General features: G+C 44.3%; 1 protein-coding gene across 5 annotated transcripts in view; it reads left to right on the top strand.

The window, feature by feature from the left end:
* Nucleotides 1-21,509, top strand: part of ITGA11 (integrin subunit alpha 11) — a 192,204-nt gene that overhangs the window by 48,524 nt on the left and 122,171 nt on the right. For all 5 annotated transcript variants that reach the window (XM_050967522.1, XM_050967520.1, XM_050967524.1 and 2 more), the window contains exon 2: nucleotides 8,959-9,070. In XM_050967522.1, coding sequence (XP_050823479.1) covers nucleotides 8,959-9,070 — 112 coding nt within the window. The remainder of the gene's footprint in view (nucleotides 1-8,958; nucleotides 9,071-21,509) is intronic.

Genomic DNA, 21,509 nt, shown 5'->3' with positions numbered 1-21,509 from the left:
CAGGGAGGCAGCCAAGCCAGAGCACGTTTTTTACAGTTTGCACATGTGTGTCAAATTGCCCATTTTACACTTCTCCCTAATAGGTTTGATTTATACACTTTACTGCGTAATGAAGCATTAATGCTATTTTTTTCTAAACTGCCTTTTATGAATAGTCCCAGTGGATTACCTTTCTACTGCCACATTTCTCAGAGAAGATATACAAGTGGTGATTGGGACCAGGCTAGGGCCATATATTAGGTCTGTATGGGTATGTCTACACTGGAATAAAAGACCTGCGGCGGGACCAGGTCAGCTGACTTGCGCTTGCACATGTTAAAATTTGCTGTGTAGCTTTTTGGGCTCAGGCTGGCGCCTGGACTTTGGGACCTCTTTCCCTCATGGGATCCCAGAGCCTGGGCTCCAGCCCGAGGCCAAATGTCTACATTGCAGTTAAACAGCTTGAGCTCTGTGAGCCTGAGTCAACTGACGCGAGCCAGCTGTGGGTGTTTAATTGTTTTACTGACTTACCTTAAGTGCTGAGGATTTTGTCTTTAGCTGTTCTTTGGAATAACAAAGCAACTGTGTAAGAACATTCTCCCACAGGTGGATAGCCGGGAACGGATTTTGTCCCCAATGATCTGCAAGGTTAAAGGTCCATATCTGCAGATACAATTGTATGATTAAGTCCTAAAGCAAGGAAGGATGGTGCTGCACTCTTCCTATGTTATAAAAAAATAAAATTGAGAAAAATAGAAAACCAAGGGCCCAGCATTGCAGTCTTCAAAAGACAAAACTCCCAGCTCTGTACACTGAGACCTTTATCTACGTAAGTTTCTCTGGTATAAAACTAGAGAAACTCTGTTGAACTCACGCATCCAAACTATGCAAAGGCAGAAGGGAGCTCAACTGTGTTACATCCCATCTAGCACTTCCTCCGTTGACTACAAAAATACAGTAACCTAGGTAACTAATCTTCTTGAGAACGCAGTTTAGTTACTGACACACACGTACATGGAGGTGGATTTTGCTATTTTGCGTGTTTGAAACTAGGGATGGCTGAAACTTTTCCATCTAAACTGTTTATCAGTTTACAATTTCGAGTTTTCATGAAAAAAATTAAAATGTTTTTGGCTGAAAATTCTTGAGTTTTGGTGTTTAGAAGAAAAGCTGAAATTTTCCTGTGGTGAACAACTCCATTTTCCAACCAGTTCTCATTTAAACCTCATCTGTTAATATTGGGCCTGATTCTCCACAATCTAACACAGGTGTCAATCTTCAGTAACTCCCACTGAAGCCAACGGATTTACACTGATATAAGCCAGCAAAAGGAAAACGAGCCATTAACTGAGACTCTTAAAGCAGCCAAGGAGATTTGGTTGCCCCATTGCCATTAAAATACCCCAGGCAGCTTTGAAAATCTCAATCCTTGCTTCTGTTACTTTTTGACAGAGTTTTCAGTTCTACATACAGGAGCCGATTCTTCTCTTATTTACATCTCTGTGAATCAGGAATAACTGCACTCTGCACTGAAGAAAGTGAAGTTACACCAGTGTAAATGGATCAGAGTCAGGCCTGCTGTGCTATATATTCTGTCTCTTTTTTTCTCCATGATACCTTTTCATTATATTACTGTTGGTAACGTTGCCCAGAATCCTCCCAGCAGGTATTGGATAAGTTGCAGCAGTTTTTCGTTAAACTGGATATTGTTTTTAGCATTAAAAAAGATCAGTCTAGCCACAAAATTTTGGATACAATCTCCATGTCTCATCTTCTGTGCTGTCTAGAATTTCTTCTAGCAGGTTTTAAAGAGTCTTACCTCAGTTTTCTTTGGCTAGACTCAAGGGTTTCTCTGCTCATGGAGTCAGTGTTGCAGATCAGTTACTATGGTTACAAAGAAGCAGATTGACGCCTAACATTCTTACCTGCAAAAACACTTTTCCATCCTGCATTTTCATCAGAGAAACTCCAGTTTCAACCTCTTGATGAGCCCTTGTTTTCCATAAAAAAGCCTGGTCCCCCAGAACATGCTGTTGCCAAGTGGTCACCTTTAAAGTGGTCATTTACCAACCATTACCACAACATAGAATATGAGACACTGCTGCTATTTTCTGCCCTAAAGGGGACAGAAATGCTGTGGTATCCTAGATACCTCACTGGAGTAATGTTCACTTCTTTTGATTGTCCCCCCGAGGCATTCTTTTCCTATTCAGTTCTCTGATCATATGCATCTAATGTAAAGAGATGCGGGGTGTTGGGGAGCCTACAGCACCTACAGGTATTTGATGCGAGACGTCTTTTAACAATAAAGCGTTCCACAAAGGAACACATTTCAAAATGACAGCATTAGAATGGAAGTCAACGTGTGTGATTGTGATGTTGCACTCTATATGATTTTATGCAAATATACTAATGAGTGTGAACATAATGTAACTGGAATATGCTTCATGCAAAAGGTCTCTTGTAAGGTATCATTACAAAGCTTATAATCTACTGAGTGTGTTCATCTTATTTGTATAAATGTATCACTCTTGTATCTAAAACTAGAAATATGAAATATTACTCTGAGGTCCTATTGTAGTTATGCAAAGTGTGGGCCATTAATGGTGCTTTGGAATCTTGATGGCTGTCATCAGCCAGGACAATTTACTGTGGATAGTTCTGTTTGTTTGTAGGCCTTCCTGTGAGTCAGGCTGGGAGGAATGAAGGCTTGGAGTCTTACAGTAACATGTGATCATGTCACTTGAACTGGAATCCATCTTTAACCTTGTGTTTTTCCATTTAGAAGGAGGGGTGGGCACCCAGAGAGGGACAAAGGATTCCTGCCTTGTGCAAAGCTATATAAGGGGGTGGAACAGAACAATGGGGGCTGCAACCATGAGAAATTCCCTAGCTACCACCTGAGCTGGAACAAGGGGCTGTACCAGGGGAAAAGATTGTGCCCAGACTAGGAAGGTGTCCAGTCTGTTATAGAAGCTTATTGAAACATCTAAGGGTGAGATTTTATCTGTAATCAGTTTTCTTACTGTATTAGGTTTAGACTTGCGTGTTTTATTTATTTATTTTTTTTGGTAATTCACTTTGTTCTGTCTGTTCCTACTTGGAACTGCTTAAATTCTACTTTTTGTATTTAATAAAATCACTTTTTACTTATTAATTAACCTAGAATAGTAATTAATACCTGGTGGGGGGGCAGCTGTGCATATCTCTCTATCAGTGTTATAGAGGGTGTACAATTTATGAGTTTACCCTGTATAAGCTTTATACAAGGTAAAACAGATTTATTTGAGGTTTGGACCCCACTGGGAACTGGGCATCTGGGCAGGGCCAGCTCTAGACACCAGCCTATCAAGCACGTGCTTGGAGCAGCACCTTGGGACGGAGCGGCACTCGGAGTTTGTTTTTGTTTTTGTTTTTGTTTTGGTTCAACCGGGTGGCGCTGGAGGGAGGCGGGGCTTGGGAGGAGTGGTGCCGTGCTGTGGGGGTGGGGACTTGGGCAGCATGGCGCTTGGCTGGGGCGGGGCGACGCGACGCTTGGGGGGCGGGGCGACGCGACGCTTGGGGGGCGGGGCGACGCGACGCTCGAGGGACTTGGGAGACGCGACGCTCGGAGGGCGGGGGGGGGGTGGTGCTCTTTGTTTTTGCTTGGGGTGGCAAAAATGTTAGAGCCGGCCCTGCATCTGGGTGTTGGAGACAGGAACAATTTTTAAGCTGCTTTCAGTTAAACCTTCAGCTTTTGGGCGATGTTGTTCAGACCTGGGTCTGGGTTTGTAGCAGGCAGGCGTGTTTGGCTCAAACAGGCAGGGTTCTGGAGTCCCAAGCTGGCAGGGAAGATGGGTTAGATATAGTCTCAGCACATCAGTTGGCAGCCCCAAGGGGTTTCTGTGATCCAACTCGTCACAGGGATGTGGCTCACAAAATCCAGGAACCATGACTTTGCTGGTTTGAAGACCTAGGGAGGATGAAAAGGGACCTGGTAAAGATAGCACGGCAGGAGAGGGGGGTAGGAAAACAGAGAAAGCAATAGATGGATTGTATCAAAGAAAGTTGTAAGCAGGTGGACTTTAATGCTGCCTCAGACAGATAAAGATAACAGATGCTTGGGATAGGGGGAAGAAGTAAGGAGATCCATGGTGAGGATTATATTTTAAACAAAATCTCCTCCAGGAAGTGAGCAGTATGTGGACATGTAGGAGGTTGACATTGTGTTCAGACATGACTCAGGGTGTATATGCCTTTGAATAAACATGTGCAGTATAATACTCTTAGCAACAGATAAACTGTTTCTTCTGGGCGAGAAATAATAAGCTGAGTGTCATCCATATCTGGAAGTTGTCCCAACCCCATACCTCCAGACTAATGCTGCTAACAGCCTCGCATATGCATTGAATAAGAGGACAAGATGAGAGTTCTTTCTAGGAAGAACAACAATTGCTAAGCACAAGACTTTGGGTCCTGACAAGAAATAGGAATGAGTCCATTTGTGAGCAGCCCTGCCCAATTCTCCCAAGATCTACAGACAGGTTAGTGGCATCTTACGATTTGATTATCGTAGGCAACAAATATCTCTAATTACATTAGCATGGATACTTGACTTTTTCATCCATTACTAGAAGGTCATCAGTCCTCCCCAGTCATGCAGTCTATTTACCCAACTCCATACCCTGCCTGACAAAGGGTCAAGAGGATCTGAGAAAATACTGAGAAAATTGTCTAGGCACAGATAATCTTTTCCTCTAAAGGGCCGGTTAGAGTGTCAGTCAAGTTTCATGAGCATAGGTGGAGCTTTGAAAGAGACAAGCAGCTTGCCGTCCTAATGGGTGGTGTTGCCAACCTGCATTAACTGTGGTCTAGCCCCTTCTCCCTTGCCTTCCCCAGGCAAAATGTAAATCTGGAGCACACGTGGTGGCCCAAAGTTTCTCCAAAACCTCGAGAAACACAGAGAGTACTACTAGCCAAAACTCAAAAGAGAGCTGATGTCCCTCCAAAGTCATTGCCCTATCTCCAGGGACATAGACAGATTAATCTGAATCTTCTCAGGGAGAGGAACTCAAATTAGTTAATAAGGTGACATTGCCACTAATAACCAACCTGTTCATTGTTTGAGATTTGTTGGAGACAAGAAACTGCTCTTGCAGTATTATCCAATCAGGTTTCAGAGACCCATGTAAAGGTGGGGCTTCAACTTCAAACACTGGTGACCCTGTGCACCAATGATGTTGGTATACTCAGCATAAGCAGTTGATCCTTGACGTTCCAGCCTCCTGAGAGAGAGGCACAGGCGAAACCTATAGAACCAATTTCAAACTTGGCTCGTATTTCTTTTATTCTTTTGGCAAATATCATCGCCCTTCTGGTCTGCCCGCCTGCAGAACACAAAAGTGAAGAGGGAGAGGAGAGGAAGGATTTGATCTGATTCTGTCACATGTTATGCATGGTTGTTAATGTTTTCCCCGTAGCACCTCCTCTGTGGGTATGTCCCTGGGAAATGCACGCTGGCTTAGAGCTCTTAAGGAAGCTTCTTGGGAACAACAGACTATGATCAGAAAGTCCGTCTGCCAGTTAAGCATTTATCTTATTCAAAAAAAACCAACCCACACTTTGTTGTAGTTAAACACTGCTACTGATGATATGTCTTTACAATTGATAAAACCAAGATTTTTTTTTTAAAAATAGACTTTAGATTCCCAGGGGAAAATAATAATGGATGCACTCAGCTACAAGAGAGTCAGGAAATGTCAGGAATTAGATTTACCTTCCATTTTTATAAATCTTTGCATACTCCGTTATGGATTTACACAGCAAAGAAATAGCTATTTACATTTATATCTGTGTCTCGTCCCAAATTTCTGGATGATATGAAATGCCCCTTAGGTTAGCCGTGTGAGCCAGAAATATATTATTCATGCTTTCTATACTGAAGAAAACACTGTGGATACCATAATACAGTGCAAATAAAAACCAGACTCCTTCATTTCATTTAGAGCAATTACAATTCTTGAACTAGATGAAGATGTATTTCATCATTCCTTTTCATAGTCTGGACACTGTATGAGAGAGAAATCTTCTCCCATCCTATTGGCAGTCTGTTTCCTTTCTATTTACATTCCAACTCTCTTTTGAGCTCATATGCAGCAACAAAATATGTCCCTAAAGAAACCCCTATAGCACACACAGAATTTAGTGTTTTGGTTTATTTTAGTGACCACAAAATACCACCCATACAAAAATGGATGTGCTGCCATATTTTGACCTTGCCTTTCTTAGACAGTCAAAGTTCTGATGGTGAATTCTGTTATCATTGCAAGCTAACCATTTTTATTCTTTTTGGTTGAGATCGTTACTCTGCAGACGTCCCACTGGGTTTGTATCATAGCAGTTCTTTGCGATGTTAACACTGAATTAGATGGGAACTTGGACCAAATGCTTATGCAGGGGAATAAGGGGGAGGAAGAAATTATCTTACACCTGGGTTGACTACTTGGCTCTTGGAGCAAAGGAGAAAAAAGGCTTTGTGCACCTGCTTACCACCTCTCCCTGCTCAGGTGACTGGGATGTAGGATGGGAGGGGCAGGGAAGGGCTAGAGCCTTAGTTATCTCCCAGTGTCTGAGCCACTTCAAGGACTAGTTCAGGCCATCAGCAATACCAGCACCCTAATTCTTCCCCAGAGCAAGGTGAAAGAAGGGAGGGATCTGAGCCTCCGGGGGGGTCTCTGAAGCACAGTGTCCTCTGGAGTGATGCATTTTTCACACCTTCCCTTGCTCAGAGCTGTACCTAAAGGCACAGTTAATGCTATAAGCCAGGAGCAGGCAACCTTTCAGAAGTGCTGTGCTGAGTCTTCATTTATTCATTCTAATTTAAGGTTTTGCATGCCAGTAATACATGTGAACATTTTTAGAAGGTCTCTTTCTATAAGTCTATAAGTGTGAGTGCCACTGAAAATCAGCTTGCGTGCGGCACATGTGCCATAGGTTGCCTACCCTGCTATAAGCAAAAATGCACTTTAAGCTGAGACTGGTCTGAGGTGCAAAGCCGAGCTGGGCATGGAGATCTGATCTGGTCCTGAACTTCCCCTACTTTGCTGATGGTCACAGCAGAAGGGTTTGGATTCTGGACCAGCTGTACTGCAGAAGGGGGCCTCTTAGTGAAGACAGCAGATTTAATGCAGGTTTAAGCGTATATTTCATAGACAGGCTTTTTAAACATATGTCTGAGCCTTAAAGATCACATTTTTCAGCGCTTCCAGTCTCCATGTCAGAGCATCCTTGCACCTGGGAGAGATCCCGCTTTAGAGTCCATAAAGACTGCTCCCTACTCAGCTGGAGAGCTCGCTAAACATTGGCTTCCTTTCCCCCTGGAGCTACAACAGCCTCTCTCCCAGAGCAAGACTGAATTCAGCCGATCGAGCTGCCTCTCCTGGCAGAGCATCAAACCATCACTAAACCTGCTGGAAGGATTGTCTGGGGAGAGAGCGCTGGTTTGGGATTCAGGAGATGACAGCTCAGGGCCTGGCTCAGCCACAAACTATTTATATGGCCTTGGGCAACTCATTTAATCCATCCCGTCTCTGTTCTCCAGCTGTGAAATGGGGCTAGTACTTCTCTACTTGACAGGGGTGTTGTGAGGATAATGACTTTGTGGCATTCAGACGTTATCATGAGGGCCATATATGCCCCCGGATAGGAATCCAATCTGTCAGAATAGTGACCCAGCGTTCAGAGGGAGGTGGTTGAGAGGTGCAAGGAGGATGTTCAAAGATCTTTCTTTTGTTGTTCCTAATCCCTGTCCTGTCAGCTCTGATTTTCCAAGGTGATTTGCTCTTGCATTGCCTAGGGTAAAAATGTGATTATCTCGCTCCTATTTTTGTTTAGAGGCTGCCTCTGCAGCTAAGGAATTCCTTACAATGATTTCAGCACCCAGACGGGTTAAATTTTTGTGCAGGCCCCAGATGGGCTGTAGAGCAGAAACAGGCGTCTTCCTTCAGACTTCTGCAGCTGTGACCTCTACACCCTAAACAACGGGTTTTAAAAATAGTTCAGATCCAGGTCGTCCAGCAGTCTATTGACACAGCACAGTGCTGGGGAGCCAGGGTCCAGGCTTGAACTTGGGCCCTTGTTCCTAACAAAGGCTCAGCCCTTGCCTTTGCCCTTCTGCATCCAGGGGGTTTACTGGTAACAGGGGAGCTGAGCTGTAGAAGCTCTGGCAATGCAAAGCACCCTCCTCTTTTGCTAACTTCAGGAGGGAGCTAGTGTGCTCAGAATCTCCCAGGATCAGACTCTGCGAGCTGCGCTGGGTCCTTCCCGGATGTGTGATCAGGGAGATGCTGATGGTCCCAGTAAGCTGTAGGAGAATAGAAGGAGCAGATCCCCTATAATGGGGAAGGGCAGGGGAATCCCATGTAATAATTATTGGGCTACAGAACATTCCTGCTGGGGCGGGGGATGGGGTGGCAGAACAGGACCATTTCAGGCAGAAATAACTCTCAGCAGATGGATAAATGAAGTGCAATATCTGGGGGTTAAATCTCAGTCCCAATATCACCTCACTCCCAATATCCAGTGCTCCCTGCCCTGTGGCTCAACAGCCTAGCACACCCATGGCAAGTCCCCACAGCAGCCAGCTGAGAGTCTGGGGAAGCCCTAAAATAGAGGCAAGGTGGACAGCTGAAAAAATGAGTTCTTAGTTGTGCGCTGCACAGGTGGTATCATAAGACTAAAAACCTGGAAGCACTTTTCCTGGCTGGTTTCTTCACTCATAAGAAGAAACAGAAGGCAAAGGACCACAATGGATATACCCAAGAATGAGATTTTTCCTTTCAAACAGTGTAAGGAGTAACATGCCTGAATTGTATATATTATTAATTCTGTGTGTTGGATTTCAGGGTGCTTTACACTGGGGGTCAGTGTCGCTAGGGGAAGATCTCCTCCTCCCTGCCTGGACCTGAACTGATTAGATCTTTTTTTTTTTTCCTACCTCAGGATTCTGTGACACCTTCAATATTGACACCAAAAGGCCCCGAATCATACCAGGCTCTAAAGAAGCGTACTTTGGCTACACGGTGCAGCAGCATGAAATCGCTGGGAAGAAATGGTAAGTGAGCGCCTCTTATCCCTGTGGTCTAGCAAGAGGACAGGTGCCATTCTCTTAAAGCCAATCTATGCAGAACGCTGTACGGTCATTCCATCTCACTAAAGGTGCTGTCTTGGAGAAGGCAGTGTTGTGGCTTTCTGTTATGAGAGGGACTGTGAGGCAAATTCTGCTCTTCCTTACTCTGGTGTAAATCTTTGATCTTCCCGAGTGCCTTCCATCTGAGGAGCTCCAAGTGTGAGTCACATGAGAGGTTCTGTCAGAGAGAGAGTTTGTTTCCCTTCCATAGAAGCTGATGGGTGTCGAGTTTCCAGGTCCTGCTGTTGCCTGTCATTTGTACATGGCTGGTTCCATTCCCATGAACATTACCTTTGATCTTCAGGTGGGTTCACACCCCCGAGGGTTCTCTTTGAGTTTCAGAGCCTGGGACTCAGAGAAAAACTGAAAGCAAAACAGCCTGGCTTTTGGTCAGAACTATTAAGTTTTACCTGGTTTCCACCCAAATGCATAACATGGGCCAGGTTATTTTGGGTTGGGTATGAAAGATGAAACTTGGCTGAATTTTTATCTGGCTTTAGGTTTCATGGTGAAAAGTTTCACTCCCTGCCAAGGCTGGAAAAATGAGGACTGCCTAGGATAATACGATGATTCACCAGATGTTACAGACGTCACTTAGTGCACTTCAGGAAGTCACTCGGATATTACAACGATGAGGGTGGTCTGAGAACCTATGCAATGCCCCAAAACTTCATTAACACAGAGTTAAGGTTGCCCAGTGGTGCCTAACGCTCTTCCAGAGTCACTGACCGTAAATCTCTGAAAACCAGGATACGAATAATTTATGGTACAGGCCTCCTCCATTTCCCCTGCCCCTATCCCCCAACTCCTTCTACTATGTCCCCCTCATTCCTCCCACTGCTCTCCTATCCTTCCCTACCACTCAGCCTTATTTATCCCCCTCCGCTCGCCACAGTCCAAAGCCCCCTCTCTCTTCCCCTCCCAAAAGCCACACCCCTGTACAGCTCCAGCACCCCAACACATTCTCCCTCCGTGCCCCTCCACATTCCTTTGGTTTGCACCAAAAAGTTATAAGACTCTGAACATGTTCAGAGCAGCTCATGTTGGCAGGGGGTGGGTGTCTATGTACTAAGTCACGAGGCACTTGCTTTCCTTTGATCGCACTGTCCTATTGTTCAGGAAAGAGGATGACATTATCCTAATTGCTTACTAGAGTTTTTCTCCTGATCTGTATTGAAGTTAATGTTAATTTCCTTGACAATACTGCTAAAGGAAAATCTGAGTCTGTGTGTGGATTTTAAACTATCGCTCTTATCGTATGTCACCTTGAGCCACCCGGATACTGTGACAACAGACTGCCTGGACACTCTTGCTTCAACAGAGCCCTAATCTTGCTGTGTGCGCACATCCTGTTCTTTTATGCCTTTCACTTTGGCACATGTCAACCCAGACTTACACACCTTACCCTTAGTCACCTTTTCAATCAACCAGAAAGGGGCTGGGCACTAGCTGAGATAAAACCCAAACAACTGAGATCAGTTTGGGGAGGGTCGGAGCCACAGTTTGTGCTTTAGGTGTATGCAAAAAAATCAATCAATCAATAAAAGAGATGATGATTTTGTAAAAGGCTGGGTTGGGAGGGGTGGGGGAGGTCTGTATCTTAAGAGCCCCTTCTTCAAATGGCACCAAATCAGACCCCTGACATGATCTGGCACCACCATGAGGCACAGCACATTTCAAGACCATCCTCGTCAGCATGTGAATTTTAGAGCATTTATAATAGCCCGCATCCAAACAGAAAATGACTCTCAACCTTAACCAAAGCAGAGCTAGTGCTCTGCTATTCTAGAGAATAAACCAGACCACACTGCTGATTGTCCTGCTGCTTTCTGGGACTTGTTGTCCAGCTATGCCCAGTGCTCCCATATGTCATGTTGTGAAGATGCCCACACCCCAGGTGATAACAGTCGATGTGTGCGAATGAGCTGGGGCAGCCTGCGGTTTGAGCAGAAAGTTTACAGAGTACAATGGGGAGGGGGTCTAATGACTAGATCAAGATATGAGGCTTTGCATCTAAATGCTCAGTCATTTCTATGTGTGAGTGGCTTTGTTCACACTTTCCCCATGTTAATGTTGGGCTTTGCTGTCTCAGTCTGGGAGGATTGCTCTAATTATTAAGATATTCACATGTGTGAAAACCCATCAGATGAAAAGTCCTTCCCGTGGCCCCCAGATCTTCAGATAACCAGGGGGAATTGTCAGTCTAGTCTCTTTGGAGGCACACATTCTCCCTTACAGTGTGGCCTCACATGACATAGAGTTGGTGGAGTGGCTTTCAGGCCTCCCCCACTGCTGTTCTCATGTTCTGCCATTCCTTCACTCTGCTGCAATATGGCTCAGTGGCTTCTTATACTTGTGAGTTAATGAGAGGTTCTGATTTAACCTTGGATTCCCCAGCTTTTGTCATCACAGCCTTAACATATTTAGATTCAGTTTCTTTTCTGTTTAATTTAAGGCTGTCCTGTGGTGAATGATGAGTCTCTGGCTGGATTTATGCCCTGATTGCCCTAAAGCCAAAGGGATGGCATGTTTTTCCCAAATCATACCATATACTGCTTTAGTTAGAGATGACTGCTGGGGGCCAGAGACTTGTTAGAAATAGCAAAGGGTGACTCCGTGGTCACAAGAGACCAGCCATAGGAGTACAGTGGTGGATCAGAGCTCAGGGATGCTGCTCATGACTCCAGAATTCCTAGCTGTGATTCTTCTGAGATATTTGCAGGTATATAAAACATTGATATTTCCACTCTGTGGCCGCTGGTTTTCTTCACCCTACAGGAAGGGACTGAATTCAGAGATTCAGAGAACATAGATTGACATTCCTGTGAGAGCTGGCAATAAGGGACTGGTTTGAAAGGCGAATGATAGCACGATTATGTGTTCACTGTTGCCAGTTGAAAAGGAGAGTTTAGGTATTTAAAGGTGCCCTTTAAAACTCTTGGCTGAGTACTTTCAAAACTGGGTGCCTGTATTTAAGACCTAGGTATTTTCACACTGCTTACATGGGACCACCAGTATGCCCAAATTATAGCAAAGAATCCTGCATGTCATGCATCCGACGAAGTGGGTATTCACCCACGAAAGCTCATGCTCCAAAATGTCTGTTAGTCTATAAGGTGCCACAGGATTCTTTCCTGCTTTTACAGATCCAGACTAACATGGCTACCCCTCTGATACTTGACCCCAAATTATAGTTGGCTCTAGGCTTAAATTTTCCAAAATGACTCATGTGTTTTGTGTGTGTGCGCCCAACTTGAAACTCCTTATGGGGTGTGGCTTTCAGAGGGTGGGAACTCAGCACTTCCTGAAAACCAGGCCCCTTTGAGGTATCTCAACCTGGGCAAAACCACTTTAGCAAATGTGAGCACCCACGTAAGCGGCTTGATGTTCAGAAGTGCCCCCCAGCTCCTCTTGACGTTGACTGGGTTGCTGGGTGTTGAGCCCCTCTGACGATGAGAGTCCACGTTCTTTCCATGATGCCTGTTGGCCTGTCTTCCTCCTCCTTTAGGTCACTTTATCTATTTTGGAAAGACAGAAGAAATCCTCTTACATCCTGCTATCAATGTGTGGAGACCTGTGGTTTCCATCTGAAGTGCCAGATACTTCTATTGCAGGATTTTGGTGGCTGGTGTTCCAAGTGCCACATTTAAACAGCTCATCCATCGCATTCGTTTGCCAGCAAAGCCAGTGTAAACAAATGAACAACGAAATGAGAGTTGCCAGCTATTTCTGTTGACTAAGAATTAATGTTTCACTAGTCAAATTCCTTGTGGTTCAGGGAACAACGATGCAGCTAAAGAACCTGCTAAATCAACACCAACTGTTATTCAGCATGTGTATTAATCATACATTTTAAAATTAAACATGGGGAAAGAATAAACTGCATTCCCCAAATGCCACTCAGTTGCGGATTTCAGTGCCATTTGCAATTGTTTGGATTATTTCTTCCCCTCTAGGAGCAACCAGTAATACTTCTCCTCGTTAAACAAGAAAGAGTGGATACACAGATCTCTTTATTTGGATATAAATGTTGGTATTTGCCTCCAAGATGGTCTTTCCCAAACTCTTTGGGGAACAAGAGACTCTCTGCAGGCATGCTCACGGAAAAGCCAATAAAATGAGGAGCAAGCATGAAATAATTTCCTGACTGTTCATCTTGCTCGGGTAGAGGAATAGGCAGGAATTGGCCATGTTAGAGTAACATTTTCTGTGCCCAGCACCTTCCAGTAGAACTTTAGTTCAACATGGGAATAGCTCCTTTTCTGTCATGATTCAAAATGCCACCAGCATTTACATGTGCATTAGATCATACAGCGCTGAGTTAGGCTTGGATCAGAATTTCCTGATGATTGGAGTGTCCAAAATCCAAATCTTTCTGCTCGTGCCAATCTCTAATATAGTCAAAGGTGAGTATGAATCGCAGTGCATGGTATGTTTATCCCGTCTGATCTCCTGCTGTAGGTGAGCCAGCAATTCTAATAAAACTTACAACCATAATCAATCTCTGACAGGCTAAAGCAGTAATTTCTGCCTGCTAATGCAGTATCTCTCTGGTAATGTTGATCTTTAATCATGATTAAAGTCTTCAATCCTGATTTACATCCACATGATACACTGCTAGCAATTGCAACTCTGGCAGTTCCTGATTGCAACACTCAGTCACTGCTGAGTGTACCACTAACACCTTTGCAACAGATATAGCAGGCGCTTTTGTATATAAAAGGGATAGACATCTGGTTTGCAATGGCCTGAAGTAAGATGCTTATGTGTTGGAGTTTCTCTCTACCATTTGTTGGTCAACTAGCCTAAGTCGTGGCAACCGCTTTGTGGTGTACATGGCAGGTGAGAGCTAGGATGAAGTATCTGTTTTCTAAAAATGGGAATCCTTGTGGCACCTTAGAGACTAACAGTTATTTGAGCATAAGCTTCCTTGGGCTAGAACCCACTTCATCGGCTGCATGCAGCGGAAAATACAGGAGGAAGAGAGATATACACAGAGGACATGAAAAAATGGGCGTTGCCATACTAACTGTAATGAGAGTAATCAATTAAGGTGGGTTATTATCAGCAGGAGGAAAAAAACCTTTTGTAGTGATAATCAGGATGGCCCATTTCCAACAGCTGACAAGAAGGTATGAGTAACAATAGAGGAGAAAAAAATAGGCATAGGGAAATAGGTTTTACTTTGTGTAATGACCCATCCACTCCCAGTCTTTATTCAAGCCTAATTTAATGGTGTCCAGTTTGCAAATTAATTCCAATTCTGCCGTTTCTCATTGGAGTCTGTTTTTGAAGTTTTTTTGTTGGAGTATTGCGACTTTGAGGTCTGTAACTGAGTGACCAAGGAGATTGACGTGTTCTCTGACTGGTTTTTGAAAGTTATAATTCTTGACGTCTGATTTGTGTCCATTTATTCTTTTGTGTAGAGAAAATGTATCAAGTTTATCCTCGCTGGAGAGGGTCACCATTTTTCTAGATTCCTAGATTTTATTTTAAGGCCAGAAGGAAGCACTGTGATCTTCTAGTCCGACCTCCTGTCTAACACAGGCCACAAAACGTCACTCCCTGACTTCTGTCTGAGCCAGCTATAGTGTATCATTTTAGAAGAATGTCCAGTCTCTATTTAAAGACTTCAAGGGACAGAGAATCCACCGTATCCCTTGGTACGTCCTTGGATCATTTGCCCAGCTGAGTCACTCCATTGTGCTTCTCTCCTCACCCCAAAGGTGTAGCCAGCTGAACTGCAGGTGGGGCCAGGGCCCTGCCCCCTGATGGGTACCTAGCAGAGGCCCAGGACTGAGTGTAGACCATGTTATCTGTTCCAGGCTTAAGTGCTGCTGCTTGGCTTGTTCTCTCCAGTGCCCCGAGGCCTGCATTTGCCCTGACCAGATGGAATTCATCGGCAGGTGCTACATCTGTTTTCCTGGTCTCCCTCCCCATCCCGTCAGCCTCCAAAGGGCAGGGTTTGGCTCATGGTGTTTATCTGTCTGAAGGAGTTAGGGGCTATTTGGTGGAAAAGGTTCAAAGTGCGATATAGAAGCAGCCTCTCCCTGGCAGAAACTCATGATTCGCTTTGCTTCTAAAGCGAATAGCAACAACTAGAGGATTGCAACGTGATTCACATTGGTGTATATCTTTAAACCACTCTCAGACTGCAGCTGGCACAGAACACAGCTGCTCGCTTACTGAGCATTGAGAGCATATGAGGCCAGTGTTCTGGGATCTGCACTGGCAGCTTCTTGGTCTTTGGGTGGAGTTGAAGGTATTGGTTATGACCTGAGGCTGGCTTAACTGAAGGATTGCCTCCCTCCCTGTGGTGAGCAGGGGCATGCACGCCAGATCCCCTGTTATAAAAGCATTGGGACAACTGGCAGGGCCCCTCTCCCACAGTCCAAAACTGCCTGAACTTAGTGACTTAGCTCAATACAAAAAACATGTATTTGAGAGGGTTTTTTTTGGAGGTGCTGAGGGCTTACATCCTAGATAATGAAGGGGGTAGATAGCTGGCTGAGTTCCTGTGGCATCCTGTGACTTCACTGCTACAGAGGTTGAATTTAAGGGCCAGATTCTCATACTGGTGTATGGCAGCCCCTCATCCCCCCGCCCCGCATGCATGCACGTGCACTTGGGGATTTGAGAGCCAAAATCAGGCACATCCTAAAGGATGTGCACACTTTTCTGTATTCCCGCTTACAATCAGAACCTAAACTAACATGGCAGATTTCATTTTTAAAGACGTATCATCCCAGCCTCCTGTTTTGCAGGTGCAATTTTTGCACTCCCAATTGACTGTAGGTGAAAAAGATGTATTCCAATACCTACTTGCCTGAGGTGGCAGCCAATCAGATAGCTAGCTAGAGAGGTAAGTGTTATCATGTGATGTTAATAAGGAATTATTAATCTTCTCATTTGCAGAAACTGCTCCTATTTGAAGACTTAATTAGCTAATTTTAGCACTCAGTCACATTTTGCAGTCTGTTATCCCACAGAACAGTCCTTTGGCAACTGGGTGGTAGAACGATTCTGCTAAGTAGCTGGCTCAAATCAAGCCTCCATTGATGGTGACCAGAAGTCATTGCCATCTGATGGCTTTGAAATGACCTGTGTATCTTAGTTCATGTCCTAGAGAGCAGGGGTCACATCACAAAATCAAGGCAACTGCCACAAAAATGGCATCCTTACTTGTAGCCTAGACAGAGAAGTCAAGACCCTTGCATGGAAGAAGAAAGATCCTGTGACCCCAGGGCAGGATTGAGGCATATGGGCAAGTTGGCTTGGCGGGCGGGGGGCGGTCTCCATTTTCCAGGGCTGCTAATCTGACATCTTCCACAAGCACTGCCTTCTCACTTATAAACTGACACCTGCTGTGGGATAATAGATAAAATACCGTATTTGTGAGGACCTGATACCAAGCCCATAGCAGTCAATGGGCGTCTTTGCACTGATGTCTGTGATCTTTGATTTAGGCCCTAATAGATGTTAGGTTTCTGCAAAGAGTTTTCTGATAGGTTGATTCTGAGCTCAGGAAATTGTGTTTGAAGCTGCACATCTCAGAATTAGATAAGGAAGAGGAAATAAGATGCTTTTCCTTTAGCTTCTTTCCCCCTTTTGCTTTGGACACGATCCTTTTTTTGAAAATCCTCACTTTGATCTTAAAAGTACATGCCACCCTCAGAGAACTGTACTGTAACAGAAAGCGAAGGGCATGCAAGTGTGTGGAAATCCAGATGATAATTAGATACATAGCATATTGTTCCAAGCTGATGTGCCAAACTGCTCCTCAAGCAATGTTCCTCATCAGACTGTACACAGGAAAGACTACAACGACTGCTGGAAAAATCCACCATGAGTGGCAACACTGTGGTTCTACAGTGCAAATGATTTAACTTTAAAATCTCTTCTACAAGGGAGACCCTGGTGTATTGGGAAGAAAAGAGGGTATTTTAGCAGAATCTGCCTACTGTCCTGTTCAGATATTAAGAAGCTTGAAAGAGGAATTTTTTCTGCAAGAAAAGTTAGTGAGGTTCTTTCTCCACCAGGAGCCCCACTTCTACCCTTGGATGCATGACCCTTGTGTCACATTCTATCTCATGAAGTCAGTTGTGCCTAAGTTATTTACGTACTGCACTGAGCCTACAGCTGTATTTTGTAATCTTTCCACCAATGGCTACCCTCTCATGATACAAGAAGAGTTCCCGCCTTCAGAGTTCCTACTCTCCAACTGGGTATTTATGATGATTAAATGTCCAGTTCCAGGTAACCTGCCCCTCTCTTTGCAAACTTTGTGTAGACTATGCAATAAATAACAGCCTCGCTCTTGCAGTTGCTTCGCCTGGTTCATAAGGTATAGAGCTCTTCTCTCAGCTCTCGCATTCTCTGGCAGAGGCTGGGTCTGGCTCTTTGTTCACACACACAAAATGAAACAATTTACACTCATTTCAGCAGCCATTTTGTCTCAAGGTTTTACTTATCAAAAAACTCCAGGCTTTTGCCTGATGTGGCTGAGACGAATGGTAAGAAATGAGCCATTAGTTGCTTATAGCCTCAGACCTGTAAGCGAAAGACCAGTTGTTTGCTGATTGTAAGGAAAGATTTCCCCTCTCCCACCCAGCCCTCAAGAGGTTTTTATCCTCCATCTCTCTTTGTGAAATAGAAGGTCTGTGACATTTCCCAGGGTGCATTGCTGTCCCCTTGGCTTTCCACCCTGGAAAGCCTTTAACATTGCTTTGTTAGTGAACACCAAGCCTGCAGAGTCACTCCCAGCTGAGTACATGAATGCTATGCCCAGCCATCCATGAATAGATACAGGGTGACACCCGCACATCCAACAATCCCAGCCTTGCCCCCCAGAAATGTGCTTTTGTACGGTTCAGTAGCCCACTGGATGGTACAAACTCATAATTTTAGTCTGTCATTCCAGCAAAGGGTAATTAATACATCAGCCTTTTTGACCTGAGTCAAACACTTCAGTCAAACACGCTGGTTTAGATAAAACAGTAAAACAAGTTTATTAACTAGAGAAAGATAGATAAATTTTAAGTGATTTACAAGTGATAAAGCATAAAATTCAGAATTGGTTACAAAAGAAATAAAAAGATAAACATGCAAGCTAATTCCTAAATTTACCACAGCTAATAAATTTAAAGCAAATAGGTTTCTCTCACCCAAAAACTTACAGCAAGCTGTACTGGCTGCAAAAACCTGCAGACCAGGAACACTCTCACCCAGTTCAATGATGCGCCATTTGTCTTTCAAGCAATCTTGCTGCCGTGAGTAGAGATAGGGAGGAGAGGTGATGAGGACGTCACTGTCTCTCCTCTCTTTGAGGATTACCCCCTGCCCACTGGGGTGTAGGCAAAACAGTTCCCTGTGAACATGAGATTCAAAACATCTTTCAGGTGAATTGCAAATGTCTTTGTTTACAGTTTCCCCTGCTGGCAAATGGTTGCTTCAGCAGTTAATAGTTTTCTAACACCTGTGGTCAGTTCTTTGCTGTCTCTGAGGAGCTAGTCTAGGGGCATTACACGGAACTGCGACATATTTCAGTAACAAACATATAGTAAAATCTCATAGCTTTACACGCAATGTTGTTACACACTTTTAAACAGGACAGTTATGTTCATCAGATTATGAGTTTTCAAATGATACCTCACAAGGCATACTTTATGCAAAATATATCATAAATGTACAAAAATGGTGAACATGGGGTACAGGGTGTCACAAGGTCCTTGTAGACTGATAGATAATGTTTCCTTGATTATTTTTTTTCAATATAAGGGCATATCGAGTGGTGCCCCACTGGGGTCAGTTCTGGATCCAGTTCTGTTCAATGTATTTATCAATGATTTAGATAACGACAGAGAGAGAGAGAAAGTAAAGTTTGTGAACAATACCGAACTGGGAGGGCTTGCAAGTATTAAAATTCAAAATGATCTGGACAAACTGGAGAAACGGTCTGAAATAAATAGTATGAAATTCAGTAAGGACAAATGCAAAGTACTCTACTTAGGAAGGAAAAATCAGTTCCACACATACAAAATGGGAAATGACTGCCTAGGAAGGAGCACTGCTGAAAGGGCTCTGGGGGTCATAGTGGATCACAAGCTAAATATGAGTCAGCAGTGTAACACTGTTGCAAAAAAAGCAAACATCATTCTGGGATGTATTAGCAGGAGTATTATAAGCAAGACATAATTATTCCGCTGTACCCCAGGCTAATTAGGCCTCAACTGGAGTATTGTGTCCAGTTCTGGGTGCCACATTTCAGGAAAGATGTGGACAAATTGGAGAAAATCCAGAGGAGAGTAACAAAAATGATTAAAGGTCCAGAAAACATGACCTATGAGGGAAGGTTGAAAAAATTGGTTTGTTTAGTCTGGAGAAGAGAAGACTAAGAGAGGACATAACCTCAAGTACATAAAAGGTTGTTACAAGGAGGAGGGAGAAAAATTGTTTTTCTTAAACTCTCAGGATAGGACAAGAAGCAATGGGCCTAAATTGCAGCAACCGCAGTTTAGTTTGGACATTAGGAAAAATTTCCTAACTGTCAGGTTGGTTAAGCACTGGAATAAATTGCCCAGGGGGGCCGTGGTATCTCCATCATTGGGGATTTTTAAGAGCAGGTTAGACAAACGCCTGTCAGGGTTGGTCTAGATAATACTTAGTCCTACCATGAGTGCAGGCAACTGGACTAGATGACCTCCCAATGTCCCTTCCAGTCCTGTGATTCTATGATAATCATTTCATAGCCATTAATAACTCATGATTTTTAGGGCTTGACCCAATGCCCACTGAAGTCAGTGGAAAGACTACCATTCACTTTGTCTCGCAGGCAGCATGCTCTAGTGGATGGAGAATTTGAATGGGAGTTGGATCTCCTGTGTTCTGAACCTGGCTGATTCACTGTGTCACCTTGAGCATGTGAAATAATGTGACATTATGAAATAACATTTCTCACCTGCAAACTAGGGATGATGATGTCTACATCACACTCCAAGTACCTGCCACCCAGGGATAATAGGTATGTACATCACTTACCTCCTTCACACTTTTATTCCATAGAGCTTAATGTACATGCTTGTCACCATGGTATCTGACTCCCTTCTATTAGTGCTGTAAGCAAGGTGACTGACATCTGTCACGTGTGGTTTGTTCTCTCATCCTCTCCACAGAGGGAGAAGCATGTGCAACGGAGTGTCTTGTTTGTTTTTAAAATATACCTGTGTCCGTGTGTTACAGAAGGCCAGGAGGCAGAAATGTGTTTTGCACTTGGAGCAGAAGGAGGAAAGGTGTAGGATGATCCTTAGCTCCTGGGGGTCTTGGACTGATGTCAGCCAACTGGGACCAGGACAGTCTAGTCTAGTGGCCAGAGCAGGTGTCAAGCCTAGTGCTTGACATTGGTAGTCAGCACGAAAGGTCAGACTGAAGGTCAGGAACAGGAGTGAGCATGATAGGAGGCGAGGCGGGGTACCGGGCAGGGGCAGCAGGCATAGTGGAGGGCATGAGCCCTGAGCATCCACCAAACTGCTGTTGCTGGCCCCTGCAGCCAATCAGGAGGCATGGCCAACTGGGCTGCCTGCTGCAGGCCACCTGTACTGCTGATGCTGCCTGGAGATTGGTCCTGCTGTGGGCCCTGAATCCTGACCTCCCACCCCTGAGAAAGTTTGGTTTCTTAGCACTTGTTTCCAGTTCAGTACGACTCTAGAACGTTTGTTGTAGTTAGTAATGTACTTACATGGTTTTTGATGAATTAATAAACTGCTGATTGGTTATGAATAACCAAGTGTCCTGATGTGAGAAATACTGTCTAAGGACCTTGCACTAAAATTAGTAAGATAGGGCTCCCTGGACTTGGTACGTGTTACCCAGTATTGGCTATAATACTTACCAAACTGGCAAGTGTAGTTGGTTAGATTTCAGCTTTAAAATCTAACTGGGACGGTGGCAAAGTCATTAAATGGACTCTATTCAGGCTTACATAATGGTTACGTGATTCCTCCACACTCACCCAGACGTGCCAAACCCACAAAAAAAAATGTAGAAATCGGGCTTATTTTTGGCTTAATTGATTTGTGAGTTGCTTGTTGGCTAGTTTTTAGCTTGTAAATTGTTGCTTGTTTGGCTTGTAGCTGCTTCTTTTTGATCAGCTCCCAGCAAGAAGCGGGCAAAGGGGGGGGGCAAACAGGGACAAGTGAGGGAGAGAGTCAGAGGTGCACACTGGGCCCACCACAGTCCCAGACTGCATGCCGGGGGGATCCAGTCCCATAGAGTGTTGAGGTTCTTAGGGACTGGCTTGTTTTGAAATGGGATTAGCTTGATTTTTGGCTTACTGTGAAAGTCGGGGTGCTTATTTACTGCGTGAAAG

This window comes from Gopherus flavomarginatus, chromosome 9 (genome assembly GCF_025201925.1).
Source record: "Gopherus flavomarginatus isolate rGopFla2 chromosome 9, rGopFla2.mat.asm, whole genome shotgun sequence".
Classification (NCBI taxonomy): Eukaryota; Metazoa; Chordata; order Testudines; family Testudinidae; genus Gopherus; species Gopherus flavomarginatus.
Note: the sequence above shows the minus strand (reverse complement) of the source record. Positions and strands in the feature narration are given on the sequence as shown.